Source organism: Lissotriton helveticus, chromosome 2_1, assembly GCF_964261635.1.
Source record: "Lissotriton helveticus chromosome 2_1, aLisHel1.1, whole genome shotgun sequence".
Lineage (NCBI taxonomy): Eukaryota > Metazoa > Chordata > Amphibia > Caudata > Salamandridae > Lissotriton > Lissotriton helveticus.
The window spans coordinates 244,490,487-244,514,326 of NC_136059.1; the positions used below are offsets into that span (position 1 = coordinate 244,490,487).

Below are 23,840 nucleotides of genomic sequence, written 5' to 3' on the forward strand. Positions count from 1 at the left end.
TTGTTTGATACATACCATTTGTCTAATTAACATTTGCAAAGGCCGAAATTCGTAGAATTTTGATCTTTGCGAATGCTAATTAGCTTAATACATATGGCCCCAAGTGAGGCCTGTCTTGCGACATGGTGCATCTTTTGCATCACTGCTGCATCGGTTTCATGTGGTACGTTTTTTTTACACCATGACATATCTGCCTAAATGCATCAATTTGTAATGTTGTCGCCTCATAGCAAATCTTTTGCACCGCCGCTGCATCATAAAAGTGACGCACAGTGGCACAAAAGAGGCATACACCTATCATAAATCTGTCCCTAGCATTTTAAAAGATTAATCCAGGATGACGATAAGGTGTGGCCTATCCAGAGGTTTGTTTAAGGTGAGGCCTACTCAGGATTGCAGATTAAAGTTACGCTTGATGAAGAATACAGAGGAGATAATACATGTAAAGGCCTACCAATGAAGTAAGTAATGTGCACTTTATTGCGCCAGTCATCATAAATGTATCCCTAATCTTCTTATCTTGTTACAGATGAACCACCATATGTACCATCAAACTATTTTGCATTTCCTAAATAGCAAATTTTAAGGAATAAATAGCAATTCTTTACCATTCCTAATTTGCAATGAGCAAATTGCTAATTGCAAATTAGCACCGCCGCTGCATCATAAAAGTGACGCACAGTGGCACAAAAGAGGCATACACCTATCATAAATCTGTCCCTAGCATTTTAAATGATTAATCCAGGATGACAATAAGGTGTGGCCTATCCAAAGGTTTGTTTAAGGTGAGGCCTACTCAGGATTGCAGATTAAAGTTACGCTTGATGAAGAATACAGAGGAGATAATACATGTAAAGGCCTACCAATGAAGTAAGTAATGTCCACTTTATTGCGCCAGTCATCATAAATGTATCCCTAAGCTTCTTATCTTGTTACAGATGAACCACCATATGTACCATCAAACTATTTTGCATTTCCTAAATAGCAAATTTTAAGGAATAAATAGCAATTCTTTACCATTCCTAATTTGCAATGAGCAAATTGCTAATTGCAAGTTACCCATTCACTTCCATGGGCTAGGAGGCTCATAGGAATGAAGGTTGCAATTTGCGATTAGCAATTAGCTCATCACAAAATAGGAATTTTTTCAAGCGTGCAGGGGTATCTCAAGAACACCCTGCTACACCCCTGAAAAAGAAATTTGGGGGCATATGGCACACATACATGCCCTAAGGACATGTATAGGCGTCATATGGCACCTTTTGTTTTTTGGAAAAAAATGCTTTTTGAAAAGAATTCGCAAATTACCACAAACTAGAAGTTGGTGGTAGTTTCCAAATCCTTAATATCATTTTTTACATATTTTTTGTTTGATACATTGCATTTAAGGAATCGCAAAATTTGCAAATCCTTCAGTGCAATCGCAAAATAAGGAATAGCAAATTTTGAATTAAGGACATTTTAAGTAATTTCCACATGTGCAGTGTTTTCAAATTATGATTTGAAAATCGTTTTTGGGGAAAAGTAATGGTTTGCAAATTTATGACAAGGACATAATGGTGTATGCTTCTCTATAAGGCATTTCAGTGTCTCTGATGTCATTTTTCCCATGTTACATTATAAGACCTTTCCCCATGGAGCACATTCCTTGTAAATATGCTCCCACCTGTGCATGGTGAATTTAGATTTTGACTGTTTGAGTCACATAGCCATGTTAAAAGTCAACCCAAAAAATTGCAAACGCTTTAAAAAAACACATTCATGTGTCTTAAGGACATTTTAAGTCATTTCCCCGTGGACAGTGTTTTGTAAGTGGCGCAAAAGAGGCATACACCTATCATAAATCTGTCCCTAGCATTTTAAATGATTAATTCAGGATGACGATAAGGTGTGGCCTATCCAGAGGTTTGTTTAAGGTGAGGCCTACTCAGGATTGCAGATTAAAGTTACGCTTGATGAAGAATACAGAGGACATAATACATGTAAAGCTCTACCAATGAAGTAAGTGATGTCCACTTCATTGCGCCAGTCATCATAAATGTATCCCTAAGCTTCTTATCTTGTTAGACATCAACCGCCATATGTATCATATAACTATTTTGCATTTCCAAAATAGCGAATTTTAAGGAATAAATAGCAATTCTTTACCATTCCTAATTTGCGATGAGCAAATTGCTAATTGCAAATTACCCATTCATTTCCATGGAGCAGGAGGCCCATAAGAATGAAGGTGCAATTTGCGATTAGCAATTAGCTCATCGCAAATTAGGAATTTTTCCAAAGGTGCAGGGGTGTCTCAAGAACACCCTGCTGCACCCCTGAAAACGAAATTTGTGGACATATGGCACACATAAATTTTAACAACATTCCTTTACCTCAAAAACGATTTTCAATTCATAATTTGAAAACACTGCCCACAGGGAAATTACTTAAAATGTCCTTAAGACACATGAAAGTGTTTTTTTATTGCCTTTCCAGCATGGTTGGGTCACTTTTAACATGGCTATGTAACACAAACATTTAAAATCTAAATTTCCCATGCACAGGTCGGAGCATATTTACAAGCAACTTGCGCCACAGAGAAAGGTCTTACATTAAAATGGGAAAAATAACATCAGGGACAGTCAATTGCCGTATAAAGAAGCATACACCATTATGTCCTCGTCATAAATTTAAAAACAATTCCTTTTCCCCAAAAACGATTTTCAAATCATAATTTCAAAACACTGCACATGGGAAAATTACTTAAAATGTCCTTAAGACACATAAAAGCGTTTTTTGATTGCCTTTGCAGCATGTTTGTATCACTTTTAACATGGCTAGGTAACACAAACATTCAAAATCTAAATTTTCCATGCACATGTGGGAGCATATTTACAAGCAATTTGCGCCACATAATTCATAATTTTCTCCTAAAAGCACACTATTCTCTATCTAAATTAAAGAAATATTTTCTCACCTTAGCAAATACTTTGAGTTTGAAAACAGTCTCAGAAACACACCAATTTGTCTTCAGCAGAGCAAAAGGTATGCACTCCAGAGTCTGCAGCTATCAAAAGCACAGAAATGCTGTAATTCTTCACACATATCTCTCATGTCACCCAATCAAAACTCTTCCCTCACTTTTTTTCAAATGAAAACCCTTCCCCCCTCTGCCCTTTCTGCCTTTTCTGCATGGCAACCACCTCTTGGAAGACTTCTGGTGTTTGCAAGTTCACACAACTTTGTTGCAATTGAACTCTGAACTCTCAGTGCACCTGCATATCCAGTGCATTCTTTCATTTAATGATTTTTTATTGACCATTCAAAATACATCTTTCAAAGAACACATCCGTGCACCCTAACTTTCTGTTTTCAGCAATCAAAATCCACCAATCACTGTTACTGCTTCATGAACACAGAAACTCCACAGTTTTTTTCATTTTAAACTCTCATTTTTTCAACTGCCATTTCATTGCCACACTTCATCTGACTGCAGGAGAACCTTCTCTCACCATGTTTTCTGTCTGGATTGTTGGACATAGTTATATTCACTGGGCTCAAAGGTACGTTGAAAACAGGAAATTACCTAACCTCAATTTACAAGATGTGGAAATTAAGTGGTTTGGCCACAGAGGATTAAAATGTCACCAATTGATACCATTGGTGAAAACCTTTATGCATTTGCCCAAACCTGACCTGTTAATTGTGCACTGTGGAGGTAATGACTTGGGCACTTTGACTGGTGTAGGTCTGGAAATGCTTTTAAAGGACACCTTTGAGCAATTAATGGCACTTTTTCCTCAGACTGCCTTGGTATATTCAAATATATGCCAAAGACAGAAATGGAGGTGGTCAAACCAATTTTGTCCACAAATTGAGAAGTCGAGGAAGCATGTAAACAAATCTGTTTCAGCTTACATGAGAGACCATGGAATGGGCTCCCTGTACAACAACAACTTGCGTTACTACATGCAAGATATCTACAGAGGAGATGGAGTTCACTTCTCAGATGAGGGCAACAGAGTTTTCACTCTGAATTTAAGAATGTGCATTGGTACCTACTTATAAGTACCTAAATGTACCATAAACCCAAAAGCTCTTCTCAGAGCTACCCTACATCTGATCACTCACAATTATTATTTTACTCTAACATTTTTCACTAATTTCCAACAAAGTACGCTCCCTGGGGCGCTACCCGGTACGCGAACCGGGAGCTAACCTCGCGAAATTTAAAAAAAAAATAATAATTTTCGCACATATAAGCCTCCTCAGCCACCCTCAGAAAACCTAGGGGGTCAAGATAACTCTACCGTGCCCCCTTCTACCCATTCTGAACATTATTTGCCCTCCATCTTGTATCTTAATTCGACCGAAACACAAAATGGTGGACTCCCGGAACGCTTAAGGTTCGCGAACCGGGGCGCTCAACGGTACGCGTACCGGGTCGCTCCCTGGGAAGCGCACCATCAAAAAAGGTGGGAAAGTAGTTCACAGAAAAGCCACTGGAGACAATTTCACCAAATATAGATTAGCTCACACTACATACCAATCCCTACCATTTTCACAAATTTGATTGGAATTCCATTTAGTCATTTAGCCTGTAGACCTCTCTAAATACCCTGAGGTAAATTACTTCACAAAACACATCTGAAGTGTTGGAATTGAAAACCAATGAAAATGTTACTTTCATTTTCTACTTTTTTTACCTGACATTTCATTGGTTATGTACCTGAATATATATAAAGGAAGAGAAGAAAACACAGCCATTTTGACTACTACTTCTTGCTGTACATTTCAATAGTATTTTCACTAATTCCTTCAACTTCTTTCTAAAGGTAAGTATTTATTTTTAAAACTGAAGTGTATTGTGCACTATAAGTTAATATGGTAAACTTTTTCTGATAGATATATACTATCCCTCTGTAGTAGTTATAGATTTAGAGAGACTTCTCTGTTATAGTTATGGATGGAGTTAGGCTTCTCTTGTATAATTATGAATTTACTTACGTTAAATCACATACACTTTTTTATATTCCTACTTCCACTCTGATACTATACACTGCCCAAAGATAAATTCACTGATAAAAAATGCCTATTTAAAATTATTCCCAACATTGCCCTATCTCTACTAATATATATTTTTTTAATCCAAATTTCAGGCAAAATGGAAGGCGAAAACCAAGTTTCTTTTGAAATGGACCTGCAAGAGAGCAGCCAAGAATTGATTGATACAATTGATCAAATTGACATTGAATTTTTCGATGAAACTTGGGACAATGAACTACTGCAATGTGTACAAGCAGTAGATAACCTCCTTGCAAATGAGGACATTTTACACCCTCAGAGACTACAATGTATATTCCATGATAATTATGAAATTTCTGACAATGAAATGTTAGAAAGTTTAATAAATTATGAAACACAATCACAATAAAAAAAATGCTTAAAAAATAAAAAAAAATAAAAATAATCAACAAAAACAACAATCAATTAACATACAGCATTTGAAAAGTCTATCATTCATTTTTCATTGCAGTACGCTGCCCAGAACGCTTCCCGGTTCGCGGACCGGGCGCTCCCCACGCAAAAAAAAACAAAAAAATGTTTTTGTTTTTTTTGCCCCGCGGGGCCCTTTTAAAACCTCCACATTAAACCTAGGGGGTCAGGGAGGATCTAGTATGCCCCCTTATGGTCATTTTCGCTTTTGTTTTGGCCTCCTCTTGTCTCTCAATCCTACCGAGAGACAAGATGGCGGCCGCTCCGGACTGTTTAGAATGTTGACAGACACCGGAGAGCCAATCAGCTTAGCTACGCGAAGTTCCGGTACGCTTAAGGTCCGCGGACCGGAGCGCTGCCCGGAGCGCGCTTACAGATATATATCTTTTTTTAAACGTTAATTTCTCAAAATCCACTGGAGCACATATATTGAGACATAGAAAAGGCACATCGGGCTACCAGTCCCTACAATTTTGCCAAGTTTCATGCAAATCCATTCAGCCGTTCGGGCTAAAAGTGAGGCCAACCGCCCTATGGAAAACTCAATGTTGAAAACACGTTTTGGGACCCCCCTTTTTTCTCTGCCCCCCCTTGACGAAACCCCCCCAAATTTCCAAGGGCTGCTCAGAAACAAAATGTTCCATTTTCCAGAAAATTTCAGCCAATTCCGTCCACAAACGCCAAAGTTATTAGACATAGAATTTTCAAAAATCCCATAGGGAAAAAATCCTAACTATATATACCTACTGGCGACCGCCAGTAGGTAATATATATATATATATATATATAAATATACGTGTTTAAAAGTTCAACAAAAACTTTTAATGGCGACACGTTTTGCTGCATAGTATGTCCCCTGACGAAGGTCTGTAATGGCCTGAAATGCATCGGGCGATATTCAGCTCAGGATTTTATTGATGCTGTGGATGTTTCTTTTCAAAGCTTTTGATATGAATACAACAATATCAAACATGCAATAAATACAGCACATGAGATCGTCTCATCAACAATTCAAACATTATGTACTTAGTATTTATTAACTCTTGAATAAACCACCCCCCAATGGGTTCAAACCTGTGCACGGAAAGACTATCAGTGCCCTCGTGAGTCTGTAAACCTTCACCAAGTGGTACCTATGGGGGAGAGGCTTCTACAGTGCGAGTAGCGGCTGCAGGCAACATAGGGAAGAGAAAAGGGTCTGATGAACTGTTGTATGCACCACACCAATGTTCATGTCAGTAGGTGCTGCTGTTTTCAATACATTGTGACCACTGTCTGATTAAAAGATAGTTGCTGCAATACTAATGCCTTGTGAATGCAGGGATGTAGATCTGCTGTTCCTTCTCTACTTACTTCTCTAAATTTGCAGCAGTTCATCCCTTCTACCACTGCTTGCAAGTGGCCACTCTGACGTGCTGGATTGATAATTCCAGCACAATGCAAGGACCACACATGCTAAGCAAACCCATAGCATGTCTATATTACATTTGGCCACAGCCCTCCAGGATCAAAGATCAGTATTTCAGCCGCAAGGATGTAAAGTAGAGATTTCGTTATAGTCTTAGAGAAACATATTTTTCTGAATTCTAGAGCCATCAACTTACCCTTCGAATTGAATCCAAGTAAGTGCTTAAAAAGTTCATCGAAGGGAAACTGGGATAAAAGTGAAATCAGGTCATCTTCTGTAAGAAGAATCCAACTGCTCTCTGGATCTTCATCCTCCATACATAAAGAGATAAGTCAGTTTAACATTTACATGTAATTTGTATCACACAATAAACATTTTGAGGAACATAGAGAATCCAAGGATATTTTATTCAATGGATTTCTTCTCTGCCCCCAATGCTTTGGGACATTCTAGACTTTCTTTACATGCAAGCAAAAGAACAAACAAGCGAAATCGCTTCTTTGGAAATTAATTATAATACCCTCCAGAACTTGTGTTTTTTATTCAATAGTCTACTAAAGTGCGATTTTTACCAATGCCAACAATTACATATTTACATTTTCAAAAGTATTATCTACTAAACATGTAAAAGGGAAACATAAAATGCAAATGCAAATATGTAAATCACACATGATAAATATATCTCTTGCTGGGGGATTGAGCTCTTTGCAGCAAATTTCCAATATTTCAAAACTGATATGGTGACACGAAGTGATCTAGGAGAGCACTGCAACAGTAAAACAACAGAAGACTGAAAATAAGTTTGATCTGAGAAGTCATGCTTTGACTTCTGACCACGAAATCATGTTGCTTTGATTAACAATAGGACATTTTTACTTACCTAGTAAGGATCTGTTTGTAGCCGGTAGCGCTGTAGATTCACCTGCTTCTGCAATCTAGAGCTGAACATCACAAATTGCTTTTCTTCTGAAGCTTTTCAGGTCACAGGATGTGTATGGGCACCAACTCCACCCAAGATTGTGTTCCACTCAGGGGGTTGAGTGGTGAAGGTGGAGAGTACAGTCCCACTACTATGGGCTGCCAAATGCATTACAAGCTGCTATACAAGTGAAGAGTGGGAAAACTAAACAGAAGGGTAATCGCATGTGAATCTACAGCTCTACATGCTAGAAACAGATGCTTACAGGGCAAGAAACATTTTCGTTCGTATTATGTACGGCTGTAGATACACAAGCTCTGCATTAATTCTAAGGCATTAACTGTAAAGCAGTTTCTTCCTAGGCAGTGGCTAGCGGACAGATGATGAAGATGTTTCAAACAATGTTCTAAATACAATTTGGATACTCACAGCTGTTGAAGGGCTAGTATGTCCAAACAGCAGTGCTTTGTCAAGGTGAGTGGGGTTGGCCAGTTCACTGCCTTGTATAAGATGTATGCTAATAGATGTCTGCTAATAGGATGCTATCTAGGGAAGCCATGTCACCCACTATTTGCATGTAGAGTGTAACCTGGAAGGTACGGTGATTACACATTTAGCTTTGGCATAGCAAGTTTGTCAATCCACCTTCCAGTGTCCACCATGGAAATTGGGTGACCTTTGTAGACGTTAGCAAAATCTACTAAGAGTTGGTTAGTCTTGAGGAAGGGTTTAGTCCTGTCAATATGTATGTATATGTTTTTGTATGTACAAATTATTTCTGTAGCGCAAACCTAGCCAAAGGGCAGCAGAGTCCTATACAGGGTCAAAGGCAAGTTTAAAGTCAACGAATAATAGGAGAGGAAGCCAATTTGTGGACACGGTTAATACATTTTGATGTGGTGATTTTTTAAAGACATGAGTCTTCAACTTATTCGTAAATTGAAGCAGTGCTGAGACAGTCCTGGTGGATTTGGGAATGTAGTTCTACATCCAGGATACATATATGGGAAAGGCCTGTTGTCTTGTTTGTTCTTTTTACACTACGTAGTCCCCAGTCTGATGGTGTTCTGGCTGTGGGTGTACTCAGAACCACTAGAGATCGTGAGCTTGTCTGCAATATAGGCGGGGTGCTGGCAGTCATTGCTTTGTAAATGATGCAGCTGGATTTGAAGATGGTGCGGCGGGCAAGGGTAGCCAATGGAGTTCCATCAGGTTCGGGGTGATTTGAACATATTTCTGTGGAACCTGGATGAGTCATACTACTGCTTTTAGGATGCCCCTAAGGGATGCCAGTGTGAAGTCTGGAAGGCCAAGGAGTAGGGCATTACCACCATCCAATACAATACAATAGTGCTTACTTGACTCGAGGTTTGAAAGGCCCTTTCTGCTATGAAATGTGGTAAGGGAAAGAAAAAGGGCAGCTCAATAGTCTGGTTGATGTGGAAAAGTGAGACTACCTTGGGCTCGGACTTTGGATTATTTCTTGTGAGTGTTTATAACTCCCTGATGCGTCTGAGAAAGGTTATAGATACTAAGAAAGCCACTTTTCAGGATTGAAAATATTAGATTGCAAGAGTGGAAGGGTTCAAATAGTGATCCAAAAGCCTTGTGAGAACTAAGTTTCTGTTGCATACAGGGGCTGGAGGTGTTTGAGGGGGTATTACCCTGCTAAGTCCCTCCATGTACACCTTATCCACAAGGGGATTTTGAAGAGCAATGAGCATTGCCTATTCTGCATGTATGTCACAACAGTGGCTAAGTGAAGACATTTAAACTGGAACTTGAGATTCAAGCTCTTTTGACATGCAATAGTGGAGAAATGTCTTCCAAAGAAACCATGTGCAGTAGGCTCAGAGCTTCGTGAAGTATGGTTATACACTCATCAACTCCAAGTCCTTTATGGCTAAATGTCTAGATTGAGCAGCATGGGATCTGGGTGTCTAATCTGGCCATCTTGTTGCATGAGAAGGTTGAGCCTGATCAGTGACTCCTCATGGGGACTAATGGACCAGGGCTGTCTGGCCCAGGAGGTACTCCTAGAATGATGATCATGGACACCTGATTCATCTACCTTACTACGCACAGGATGAGTAGTTAACCACTTGGATGCTATAGATTGTCCAACGGTTTCATGTAATTTCCATTGAAATGAATGGGCACTCCATGACGAGTTACCCTTGTCATTAGCATCCAAGTGGAGGGAAGTGTAGGTAAATATCCCTGAATAGTTCATATGTTGACTGTTGATGTGGCTACCTGGATCTGAAGCTTTGGCATTTTGCATTTGATGGGGTGATGAACGCGTTGATTGCTGGGGGTTTCATCTGATAGAAGTAGATATTTAGGTGGAGTTCCTCCTTGAGAACTTGTTGATGCTTCCTACTTGCCAGATCTATAGGCCTCCTTGTCCACCTCTGGTAAGTGCTCCATTAACACATGGATCTTGTTGCAGATTGCCTGGTGCACGGACAGCTGGGGGAGTGAGACCACCCTGTTTCTCTATGTAGTACATGGCTATTATGTTGTCCGTCTCTCTGGGGACCATTTTGCCTTGGACAAGCTTGAAGAATTGGTATAATTCAGTTAGAGGAGATGGCAGTCATTTAATAGCAGCCTCTCCAATTAGGATTCTGAAGGGAGGAAGGAAATGTGTGAAGAGTAAATTAGTTTCTGAGTAATTTGTATTGACTTTGAATGCATGTGTATTTTTCCAGAGTGTATGTTAATCCTCGAAGAACTGACAAAAGTAACGATCCTGAGCCGAAAGAAGTATAACAGTTTCCATCCAGACTGAAATGACAGTTAGCGTGCTGACTGTACAATAAGTCTTTAAAGGTAACTATGACCCGCCAGCAAATGGAAACTACCATCTCATACAATGATAAGATAAATACATCCCAAGAAAAGAGGAGGACAATTTGCTGAACATTTAAAGGTCTATATAGCCTGCTTTCAAGAAATAAATTTAAAGGGAACAAATGTCTATTGCTGACCATAGCAAATACATCTATGTTGTCTGTCATGCCCTGACCCTAAACAAATTTAAAGGCCACCTTTGTGGAAACTTTTACAAAGATGTGGAGATGGACTAAATAAATAGGCAAGCTGTGGCTAATAAAACAGAATTCAATTTCATACAAGCCAATAACTTGGAGGTTTACACCGGACACATAAAGCAGGTAAAATCCTTATTCTTAAATTCTTTCATTGCGTAGCCTATCACCTAATCTTGCTGCTTGTCCTAGGGAATAATACATATAGACCAGACTAGATCTATTTGAAAGAGGCACATATCTCATAACACTGGCAAATATTGATTAATCTCGTTTGGAATGACCATTTCTTAATTGCATTTTCTTGCTTCTGCAAGGCCCTGGGGGGGGGGGGGAGTAAAAAACTAAATATGTATATTGGGAAAGGTACAAGGCAATGGTCCAATCTGCCCTTTTACTGTTTATTCTGTTAATGGAACCATTCACTTGAAGGACGAGTGTTAGGCCTATTTTATCAAATTGCACTCAGCAATTAATGCAAATGGAGATGTTAGTTCAGTTTTTTTACAGTTGCACTTGCATTTGAATTTGGGTCGTGGATGCTAATAACATCAGAAAAGGCAAATTAGGATTTACTGAATTTCAAAAGGAATCCTGGAGAAGGAATCACAAACTGAATGCCTAGGAGAGCAAGCTAAAATCATAAGTAATTGTACAGAAGCAATCTCTTGTAGCTATTTATGTGCATGTCATTTAACAAAATTGTATAAACATTGTGGCGACTGCCACACCAGAATTTCTTGAAAACCAGTATGTAGATTTCTGCATTCCGATTAAGTTTGATGGATGAGAAAATAAATATGTTTTCAGATACAGGAACAATGTTACTGAATTATACTGCACTTTTTCATCAACACTAGTCCTGTCTAGGTCATAATTAAATGAAAATTTCACAATGTTCTTTAAAACTGGAACAATGGCTTCATTTTCACTATGGCCACATGTGGATTACTGTCACAGAGACCAATTATTAATTCACGATATTTCCAATTATAGCTTTGTTACATTTCTCACTCAATGTTGAGCATTGCTATTTTGTGAATGGTTAGGTTTATTAACATTTGTCTTGGCATCAATGTGATAAAACAATAGAGAACAAGTTACTTACCTTCCCTCCTGCAAGTCATACCCATCGGAATCAGTGCCTAAGAGAGAACGCAATGAATGTTGCTTGCCACATGAAAGTTCAAGAGCTGGCGCCTCGTTCGGATTCAGGGGGAGTGTCGTTCACAGTCGGCCGGCGTTGGAGGATAATCGGAACTGCCTCCTTGGGAAGCAAGTTCAGCATAGACATTTGGGTACCTGGGCGTGACGTGGGTTTGGGCAGCGTTGGAACTGGAGCCAAGGGTGGGAGTGGCTCATAAGGTCCAGCTGATGAAGGGGAACACCTCGCCTAAGGTAGCCCAGGTGGAGGGCCTCTCAGCTCAATTGGGTCCAAAGGAGCGGCAGAGGAATTCAAGATAAAGCACAGAAGCAGAACTACACTTCGACTTCTTGTGGTTTTTACTCTTATGAGAGGATTTGGAGTGTGACAAAGACAACCTCTAGAGCAGTACTACTAACTGTGGCAATGGCATCGAGAATTGGACTAGGAGCCGTCCCAACACAGCAACTTCTTGAGTTTGGCAACATAAAAGTTTGCATTGTGTTCCTTGATGGCCTACAGGATCATCAATGTGCAGTCTCTGGAGGTCATGGCCTGAACTCAGACAACATAGATATACCTGTTGAGGATCTGTCACATACATCCGTTTGCGACAGTCCTTACAGAGTTTAAAACGTTTAGTCTAAGAGGGTGATATCCCTAGCACACTGAAAAATATTTTTGTGGCGGTATGAGTCTCTGAGAGAAGAGAGAAGTGAGAAGCTCTGGATCCATGTCTGGTGGCGTACAAAAATGGGACTGAGATCAGCGAGCAGGAGTGGTGCCTATATAAGGTCCATATGTCACTTCCGGAGCGGAACAGCGTCAGTGCAGAGCCACATGGCACCACGTCCAGGCACAACTCGATACTGTGGAAAAGTTTCTGGATCCAGTCTGATGCATGGAGAATATTCAAAAGGGGAGGACTATGTGGCTAGAAGTCTCAATTAAAAGAAATACTGTGTGAATTAATCTTATACATGGACACTGTGAAAATTTAGCTCAGCTTCAGTCGTCAGATTGTGACTATAGGAACCTCTTCTTGATGCCAGTTTTATCTAAACCTATGGTAACCATGTTGTTCTCAAAGGCCAGATTTTTCGGATATCCACAAGATGCCCAAATCGAATTTAATGTCACATTTAAGGAAAAGCAACTTTTAGAAAGTTAGCACTCTGTAACCCAGTTGTTCAGTGGCCTCACATGGTTGCTGATCACCCGACTGCCTTCCGCCCCCCTAGGGAGTAGGGTGAACATGAATGACTCCCCGGCTCAGGACCAATAGTAGCCTGCTACAGAGTGAGGTGTTACACCCCTCACCCTTCTCCTTTTGCAGGAAGCCACTTAGGGTGTGGAACGAAAAGGTGAGCTTCAAAGGCAAAGCTGCTTTTGGTGGGCAAATGGCAATAACAATCCTGAAGGGCTGCCCTTTTGTTCAGATAGACTGGCTGGCAGCAGGGACAGGGAGGGGAGACCAGTGCTCAAACCAATTTTCACATGGGTGTGTAGCTCTTAACATCCAAAGAAGTGTTCATACATCTTGGGAGTGGACAGAATAGTGCAGTCTGGGATTGCGAGATGCCACACACATTTTCACTGCACCTCAAATCTCACCGGAACTGGAGACAGGACTGAATAAGGACTACCCTGCTGACTCCTGGACGCGGCAAGAAAGGTTGCACCATCTGCTGGATTTCACCTGCCCCACCTTGGGCTAGTGAAGAGTGGACTGCACCTGTGACACCTGGCTCGAGGAAAAGACGTTCCTGAGCTCCAGAACAAAGTAGTGACAGTTGGCTGACGTCCTGGAACCAGTGTAATCCAAAAAAGAGAGGGGGGACTAGGAGCAAATAAAGGTCCAGTACCCATGTTCCAAGAATATCATCAAGTCAAATTGGGGGTTACTGTCACTGAAGGAAAAAGACGAAGGATAGATGTATAGGATTCTGGACAGGCGTCAAGGGTAGCCCACAGGACCGTCTCATATTTCTCTCACACACCCCTAGGGGTGTCATGCTTCATCATTGGGTGGGTACTCCTCGTCGGGCTGGTGCTGTGCCACCTCTACCCAGACTGATTGAGGCACTAACCGATCGATTCACTGGGTTGGACGACCATTTTAATTATGAACAAGTAGGTTCCTCCCTTCTAGAGGGGGGGGGACCACTTGTAATGATTTGAGTGTGGGGTAGACCTATTACCCATTTGGTCCTGAAGAAGTGCCACAGATCATTTACAGACCACGAAGACGCGAAACATGTAGACCCGATTTTACATCACTTATAAACACTGAGCTACTTGGGTACCTCATAACCCCTCAGTAGCACTAACCTATTCTGTTTTTTTAACCTGGTAGGGAAGTCTACATATCAAAGGCTGATTGACATTCCCTAATCAGTTTTAACTCACTCCAGTTCACATATCACAGCCACCCCCTCGAACAACATTGCACTAATCAGACGTCGGTAAAAATAAAAGATCTCCGCTAAAGTGACCCATCGGGGGATCCTTAGAACATTGCAGCACCAGCCTGATGAGGAGCACCCGCCCGATGATGAAGCATGGCATCCCTTGGTGTGTGTGAGGGAAACAAAAGACAGTCCGGAGGACTGCCCTAGACATCCTGTCCAGAGCCCATACATCTATCTTTTGTCTTTTTCCTTCCGGAACGGTTACCCCCCACCGTTTCTTCCAGAACAGTAACCCTTCCATTTGATTTGATGATAGCCCTAGAACCAGCACCAAGGCTATCAAAGCCCCATCCGGCAAGTTAGTAGCCACACTCCTGGAATTGTCGACAACCGCTGCTGGGAACCCTAGAGAGAACAATTCTCAGCGGCAAAAAGTTTCAGCCAAATCCGTAGGGCCCTAGAGTGTCTTCTAAATCCGGATTGGTCATCCCCAAGGGATACAAGCCTCCAACAAAGGGTACCACAGAACCCGCGGTGTACGGAGACCAGTAGCATAGCAGCAACTGGCCTTCTACTGTCTTTTAGAGGATTTAAAGGCGCCCAACCTCTATTGCTAAAATTGCCAACCTCATCCATGGGCTGAGGATTAACGGCAAGGATACCCCTATTAACCGTACAGCCCCCAGAACATCCTCAACATCCTGCATCCCCAGCATCAGAGCCACTCCATAAAAGTCTACTGAAGTATTGAAGTAAATTGTAGAACTGGACTTGAGAATGCTTTGGTGACTAGGTAATTGTCCAAATACTCCTTAGTCGGCTCTTCTGAACTTCTACCTACCGGATATGGTCGTTCCACTGAAGCTGGAGTAGGCAAACACCTCTTTCAAACTTTTCAAAAGTTTCTAGATTTTACGGTTACCAATGCTTGTTTGGACTAAAAACTTGGGATTTACGTTTTACTTTAAAATGTATATCTCCGCAACACTCAGGTGGATTTTGCTCATCTTGATGTCTCAAAAAAATCATAAAAATATAATCAATTTTTATAAAGTTGTCAGATTTCTTTCGTGTTGTGTAGCTTTCTTATTTTGTTGTTTGATTCATCTAAATGCTTTACACTAGTTTCTTTGTTTAAGCTTTGCTGCTTGAAGACACAGATACCCAGGGTTGACTAAAGTTTTTACAAACAAGCATGACTGAGGGTATTACATGGTAAGGTCACACAGCCATACCATATATTACACCACAATCCTCACAACCGGACAAATGTGGACCAAATTGTTTTGGATAAAATCCATGGGCACTATTTGCCCATGTACCTAAATGTTGCTCATATACCTTAAATATTATAATACATACACTTTACATCCAGCAACGAGTAGTAGTAACAGTTTCAAATGGATTAATACATTTAAATGTTTTAAAAAAACATTGTACTTGGGTTCCAGTTTGCTGACAATTAATTAATGCTTATGATAATGTGTCCTTCTTTGCAGCAGCCATGCCATATTAATGTATCCTACATTTGCATAGACGACAAATTAAACAATACCTCTTCACCGCCCTCATCCACAAGCGTCCAATTTCCAGATTCATTCCCAGACGTGGAGCTTTTCTTTTCACTTGGCTTCATATGACACAAAAAGTTTGCACGGTTTCTGTGTGAAACAAAATAAAAGAAGGTTGTGATAACATTCCATTCAAGCTGTATTGCCTCCAAACACAATACAACCTTGACTCACAACCTCTTCATTAATGAATCAAGGGCCAGATTTTAAAGGTTGCAAATCCACTGATTCCATAAATCCTAGCGAGTTTCCGTCAATGGTTTGTGACTGTAGTCCTGACTGCAAACACTGAAAAGTTAGAAATTGATTTACACTAGACCACTGCCTGCTCTCACAGAAGCAGCCCAGTTCCTTTTAAGGATATAGGCCTGGAATAAAAAAAAATTAAAAATTTCCAATGCAAAAACAAGCATGGTGGTTTACTGCCTCTTGCAAGTCACAATTCCTGTCTTTATAGTAAATCGGTGTACATTGCAATTTGAGATCTTCTTAATTAATATTTCTAACATTATACATGTATACATTCATAATTAATATCCATTAAGCAGATCATTTTGTAACCCACTCTGATTCCTTATTTACAAACTGACCTATTGGTAGAAAGGTTTGCGTTTGGCAAAATGAATAGCCCATGAACTTCACAGAACAAATAGAAATTGATTCTTTGCATCAGAGGAACGCCAGTAGTAACATCGGTTGAAACATTCAGGTGATTGGTTTAATCCTGACAAAGATACATATGCTGTATGCAACCACGTACCAGGGAAGTAATCTACTGAAAAAAGTGCATTTACCTACAAACTATGTCATAAGAAATTATTCTTTCTGTGTCTTTCACACATAGGGATATTTATTATTTAACAAATATTAGGTACTTGTATTAGAGTTTTGTTAAATTTCATTTATAATGGTCTGGCCTGTAGAAATTAAATCCAATGGCCTTTTTGTGTACTTAATTTGTGGATGTAGTCTAACCTTAATGTAATCTACTATAAACTCAATTACAGGCCTTTGAGTTGTCAACGTCTATATTTGCCCATATGAAAGAGCTACATATACTGGTAACCAGCACCCATTAAGCGCTAGTTGTACTAGTGCCTTTTTTTACTAGATGGTTCTAGGGACAGATTGCCCTAAGTCAGTATGGGCAAGGCTGTAGATTTGTTGATTTATGTATCCAATATGAAGAGTACATAATGCCAGATATAAAAATATTTAATCAAGAATAAAAAGATACATTCTGAGTTTTTGGTAGAACATAACTAGTGCTTGAAGGGATGGATGGATAAGAAACAAGTTATACAAAAAAAATCATCTCATTGCGTCTAGAATTTATTTTCTCATTGGAACCACCAAATCCGATATAATGTATAGGCCAGGGTAAATCAAAGAGGCTTTCTTAATTTCAAAAGTGCTACTACAGATGTTTCCATGTGACACTATAGTGATTTTTCATTGAAGTCCTGCAATTAAAAGAATACATTTTTAGAAACTTATATCGCAAAGTAGTTTGTGTGTGTGTGTGTGTGTGTGTGTGCGCGTGCATGTGTATATAAATAGAGAGAGGGGGAGATTAATTCAGATGACAAGAACATGCATATTTTTTAGGTACTAGTTATAAAAGCAGACATTTTGAAACAGGCAACTTACTTTACAGGAGACATAAGCAATGCCAGAGACTGCATAAAATGGAAGATCCCAGATGGGTTTGTAGATAGCCTGATCTAAAATAAATGTGAGAAAACACTACAGGTCAGAGTATCAATAATCACAATAAACATTCAGCGAAGGAGTAGGAATAAATACATATCCTTCATCTACTTTAGTCTACTAGTTTCGGTCTTTTTTTCTGTTTTTGCAGAGGGTAGATATACAATGTTATAAAAGCTGTATATTAAATCATTGTGTACAGGAAAAAATAAACTTTCTCAAAATTCACAAATTGTTTTATTGACAACAGAATTCTATTGTTGTGTTTAACTTCCAATTAATATACAGAACAAAATAATTTAGGCAGCAGCTGCTGAGGGTACCTGAACAAAGGGACTGGCCCATTCTTTGACACCTGCCGGACAACGTAGGATATGGTTCAACACAAACATATGGTCCCCAGGAGAGCCAACCTTATGCAAGACAGATACCTAAAACAAGGAAAATACACATCAAACCTCCATTTCCAATGCCCATCTGATATATTTAGCATTGCTCTTAGCATTGCCTGCATACTCCAAGAACCAAGCTGAAGTCCACAATGGGTTGGATTCATGGGAAGACCAAATTTAAAAAAGGAAGGCATTTTCAAAGCAATGTGTGGATTCATGGGAAGACAAGATAAAAAAAAAGGGAAGCTTTTTTAGAAAAATGTTAACATCACACTGGGTTACTGCTATTTTCCAGTCGAAATGGTACCTGCAGATGGCAGTCACTAATGTGTGATCTATGGGACAGCACAGTGTGGAACGAATGAGTTTCTGTATTATCCTACTGAATAACAATTTTGCTTCTACTACTTTAAGTATTTGTTTTTTGCATTCCTAACAAGACGTAACCCTTTGCTCATTTAAAGTGCCATTGGTATTGATATAGATGTTCCATTTAGATTTTTCTGCAAATGCAAATGTGGTAAGGGCCTCCATGAAGATATAGAATAACGTCTGCCAAGTTTAATATTCATCACTGTGAACAAATGTCACACCGACTTAATGTTTGTTTTGATTCATATTGGTATATTAAAGACAGCTATGCCCAGGGTCTTTAGAGATTATAGTTTCCTCTTAGTAAAATAAACACACAAAAACAGATGCTCAAAATCCAGGATTGATTAAAGAACCCAAGAAGGAAACCACCAGTTCTAAATTACATGTGAACTTTGTATGAAAAATCCATCATAAAATACAAGTCATTTAAGTATGAGAATTTTCAGAAGGTAGATTTCAGGGGTGTACACAATATTTAACCAAACTTTAGCAACAGCATCACAATTAAAAAGAAAATAAAACTAAATCTAGTGTTGCTTAATCTGAAGCATGTGGAATGTTGTTCAAAGTTGGTAGTGAAATTCATCTGAAAAAATGGAACGGGGAGGGCTTTCTGATCCTTTACACTGAAATTTTAAAAAAAGCAGAACATGTTTTAAAAAGAGAGTGTAATCGGATACTTTCTTTCATTTCAAGAAAAACTCAGCCTCGAATTTAATGAGCTTAAGTTCACAGGTGTGAATTGTGAATACATTTCGGTTCAGTCCAGTTTGATTTATTGCATCAGCATAAAAAGTCTTGCACGTAAAAGAACCTATATGAAAATGTGTCCTACTTAGGCCCAGGAAGAGACATACATAAAACACATCATATGATAGTGTGACTAAAATCAAACAACGCTACAATAAAATGCATGATAACAAATATGCTTTGCTCACCATTAGAAAAGGCAGCAGAACATGATAATTACACATATAAAGTTAATATTAGATATAGGCAGTAATAAAGTGCATAGCATAGTAAACACATTTAAACTAGATACTGTCCACCAGCTTGTGCACCACAAGCTAAAAAGTGCTAGCAGTTATTAAGTGCCTAGTACAGTAAACTTCAAACTGGAATAGGGCAAAGTTTGTATTTTCCGAGGGATGGAGGCTGTTCTACAAAATTACACTCACAGATTAATTTATAATAAGGAAAAATTTGATATTGATACTAAACCAATGTGAGCGAATCCATGCAGAGATACACACATGTTTTGTAACTGGCTGCACTACATAAGGCTTCATATCAAACTGTGAGCATTTACTGGTATGAGGGATTTGTGAAGTACTTCCATCAATTGAATAGCGGCTGCCCACGAGATGTTTTCATACAAAAGGCCTTATTTGGACAGACTAATCTGTCAAAACGTGGTGGATATACCTTTCACCTTATTACAAGTGCCAAATTCTATAAGGCACTTGTAATTTGGCAGACGGGCTATCCACCATATTTGTACCTTGAAATTTCAAAGATAGCAAACTGTTTAACTATTACCTGTTTGAAGACCTCACAGTCTATAATATTGGTTTTAATGTACAGTGTCTATGACAGAAATATAAGACACTAATTCTAATGTATGAACACTCATTCATAAAGTGGTTGGGATTGCAATTTGTTTGGCGAATGATCTACAATTATAACATTTATTTCTTTTAAAATTTAAGAATTCTCAATCCTCAGTAATCCTGTCAACACACGGAATCTTTTGGTGTAGAAGGGGGGGCAAATTTTCAATATGCTAAAATAGCAGCCATGGCGCGCAAACTGTGGCTCTCCTTTCCTGAGGCTACTGACTCTTTGCACACACTGGTGACATTGCTGTGAATGGCCTGAGGTGACGGACTCTTCACACACATATATAACCGGACGTTGCCGCAGCTTCGGGTGGAGGAGGCATGGTAGGTGATCAATAATAACCACATAACCCTAAGGACTGGTCAAAAACTCAAGCCCGGGTTTGAAAGGTATCAATCTGTACAAGATTAAAGCAAACCCAATACAATATAGTACATACGGTATTTCTACACTCCATCCACCCGGATAGAGGGCACAGTTGTCCCTGTTCCGCTACCATGGCCGCAGATATTTTCCACATGATATGGCACTGTACAGCTCTTTCTCCCTTTGAACAGAAGTTGTGTCCTGCATTAAATAGGTTACTGGCTGGGACATCCCCAGATGGATTCTTAGTTGCCTGCTAGGGTGCCTCTCCTATAATCCTATAAAAAACACGAATTACGAGGTATGTGCTGCTGGGGCTCATTGTGGCAAATTGGAGAATAGCCATCCATTGGATTAGCCCTCAGCCCCCCAAAGTAGAGGCTTGGAAACCGGACCTTATTGAATGGGCAGAGGCAGATATGAAAACAAAACACGAGAGGGCTGCTGAAGCCTAGTTGGCCTAAGGAGCTATGACACGAATACTGCTGGAACCCCCCAGATGAGTCTGACACGCTGGTGATTATTGGGACGGGGGAGGGATGAGGGAAGCACATAATCCAGGGCTCTCTTCCTTGACTATCCATGTTTAATTATAATTATTTGACTTAGTGGTACAACCTGTTGTCCTTTGCTGAGAGCTTATCCCAATGTGCCATTTCTGTATATGATTGGAAGCTGGGGGTGGGAGAGTGAAGGTAGAAACAGGGACTGGGGAGGTTTGTTATGAGAGTTATTTGGTTCAACGTGTGCATGGGGGCCTGTTTTTAGCGGCAAGAATGCCATTCAAACACAGGGTGAGGTACCAAACAGTATCAGTAGTACCTACTTCTTTGGCGCTTTATCCTACTTAGCTATCCTTTCTTAATGCAGTACTTTTATTGACTGATGTATTGTACGTCACCCTGTCATTGAAAATCTGAAAATAAACATATTAGAAAATACTGTCAAATCTATTATATAGTATATGAATAAATACCAGTTTCTGGAGCCACAGAAGAATGTCATTCTGTAATTGAACGTCGTCTATGACTCTCCTCGTGAAACTAAAGAGCACACTGATGCATTCTTTCAGGTGGTCAAGATCTGAACCAATACTGCTTTGTCTTTGTGGACCTGAAAAGAACAGAACAGAGATTTACAGCCTGCATGCCATTGACTCATGTAGTAAATGTCATATTAAAAAGGGTGGTAAGAGGATATTGTATACAAAATGCCATGCAACTCACCTTTAAGAGAGGACAAAAATGTTACTTTACCATTCAGCAAAATACAGTATTGTAACGACCAGGAAATACTGTAATAAAATACTGGTAGAAAAATACTTAGCTCTACAAGAAACATAATGAAGCAGAAGCAAAAAAATCAGATCACCTTTTTATGTCAGGTGAACACTGCTCTCCTCCCATAAATTTAAAATTTCACAATATCTTTTCAATGTATATTACTTTGCAAAGCAATTTTGATTACAACCTTTGCATTCTTAATACATATGAAATTGAACATTTGAAACATTATATACATTGGAATGAAAGCAAAATGAAAACTTTACTACATTGGAATAAATATGACTGAAAATGAAAACCTCATTTTTAAATGATTTTGCACAGCTTTTCAGAGAAAGATGATGTAGTATGGATACTGGACAAATTACTAGGTCACTTTATCATGAATTAGAGAGTTCAATACGTCAAACATGGAGAAGTGTAAACAGATGTAATACAAATGACTGAAGCCAATTTTAATTCACACTCTGATTCAATAGTCAATTTATCACCTATATGACATACCTAAAAGCACTGTGAGTGTGAAACCAAAGTGGGGGCTGATAATGCTGTGGATCCCAAGGAAACTTTGACTTGAATTGTTTCTAAACATGGAACACAGGTCATCGTCATTAAACGTACATCAAACACTAAACATTTAAGGCTAAGCTCTTCACTGGTTCAGCATCATTCCCTGTCCGTAAACACCGGAATCAATTACTTTGACTCTCACCAGGTTAGACCTAAGAGATACCGCAACAAGGGTCACTTTCAACTCTACTGCCACTTTCCTTCACTGCCTGAGAACATCTCAGAAGAGCAGATGTGTAGGAATCTTCTTAAACAATTCTCACTTTCATATCGTCCCCATGCGCAGTCATACTCACAAATTGCTATTGCCATTATTGTTCCTTTCAGTTGAGAAATAGTAGTCTTTTAATGTCATTGTGGCACCACAGTATTTTATTTGATTCTTTGTTGCTATTCTTGACTCCATTCTAATCAAGAAAAAAGCCTCCTTCTCTAAACACCCGCCCCTTCCAGCTTCTGTCTGACATCTCCCTAAAAAATAACAATTACCCCTTTCACTCACATAGAAATCACTAGACCTCATCCTTGTCTCTACATCACTCGCTCCCCTTCCACCAACCAACATCTCACTTTGAATACTCCCTGATCCACATGTCGTCCCAAATACAACTATGCTATATTTTAGCATCATACTATTCATTTTCACCATGACAACTTGACTTCAGTATGACAACTTTAACAAAATACTTTTCTCCACTTTTAACTCTGCCATCATCTGCAAACCTCTACCCCATTAATGCCACATCCCCAGTTCTGGAAATTGGACCCTTGCACCAAAATATGTGCTTTTACACTCTTGGCAATAGTGTGTCAAGTGTTTACAAACACACTCGGTGGGCTACTCAACATCCCTTATCCACCATACATCCCTTGTCACTTCTCACATACTCCTTGAATTGACACTTTACTCCAGCATTCACAGCTGAACTCATCTCTATCCTTCCCTCTGCCAACATATGACCCTCTTTAACCTCTTCTTCCCCAACACAGTTCTCATGTGTTCTGTTATGTAGCATTCTATCTCACTTCAACTCAATCTTTAACCTCTCCTTCCTATTTGGTACCTAAACTAACGGTATGAAATCTGTATTTGTTTCACCCTTACAAAAAAGCTGCTTTTACCCTTATCTCCAACCATCGCCTAGCACTCAAGCTCACATTTTCTTCTAATAGCTTTAAACAACTTGCAGTCAACAGACACATCCAATTTCTGTCCTCTTACAACCGTTGTTCAATTCACTATTATCACCAAATTCGTTCCTCTGCAAATGACTGTCATGATCTCCAACTTGCTCATCATAACAACTTCATTACTCCCCTCTAAATCTCTGCGGATCTCAACAAAGTCAATCAGGCCTGACCTTTATTTTGTGGAGAATCTCAAAATACGTCTTGAATAGCTCTCTTGCTGCCTTTCAAACTGCTTGTTTTCTGAATGCTGGGGTTCTTGCTCTTGCTGCCCACATATACCCGTCAGTGTGCCCACAGGATCAGTGGGGGGCACTATACGGTTATCTATCTGAAACTACCTCCATTGGTA

The 23,840-nt window shown here is 39.5% G+C and overlaps 1 protein-coding gene across 1 annotated transcript in view; it reads right to left on the reverse strand.

Moving 5' to 3' along the window:
* The window catches only part of EPG5 (ectopic P-granules 5 autophagy tethering factor), a 582,198-nt gene that overhangs the window by 463,596 nt on the left and 94,762 nt on the right, over positions 1–23,840 (reverse strand). The window contains exons 4-8 of the mRNA XM_078674745.1: positions 21,424–21,560; positions 18,018–18,125; positions 17,635–17,708; positions 15,969–16,074; positions 7,083–7,197 (exon numbers count right to left, since the gene is read on the reverse strand). Of these exons, the coding sequence (XP_078530871.1) occupies positions 7,083–7,197; positions 15,969–16,074; positions 17,635–17,708; positions 18,018–18,125; positions 21,424–21,560 (540 nt within the window). The remainder of the gene's footprint in view (positions 1–7,082; positions 7,198–15,968; positions 16,075–17,634; positions 17,709–18,017; positions 18,126–21,423; positions 21,561–23,840) is intronic.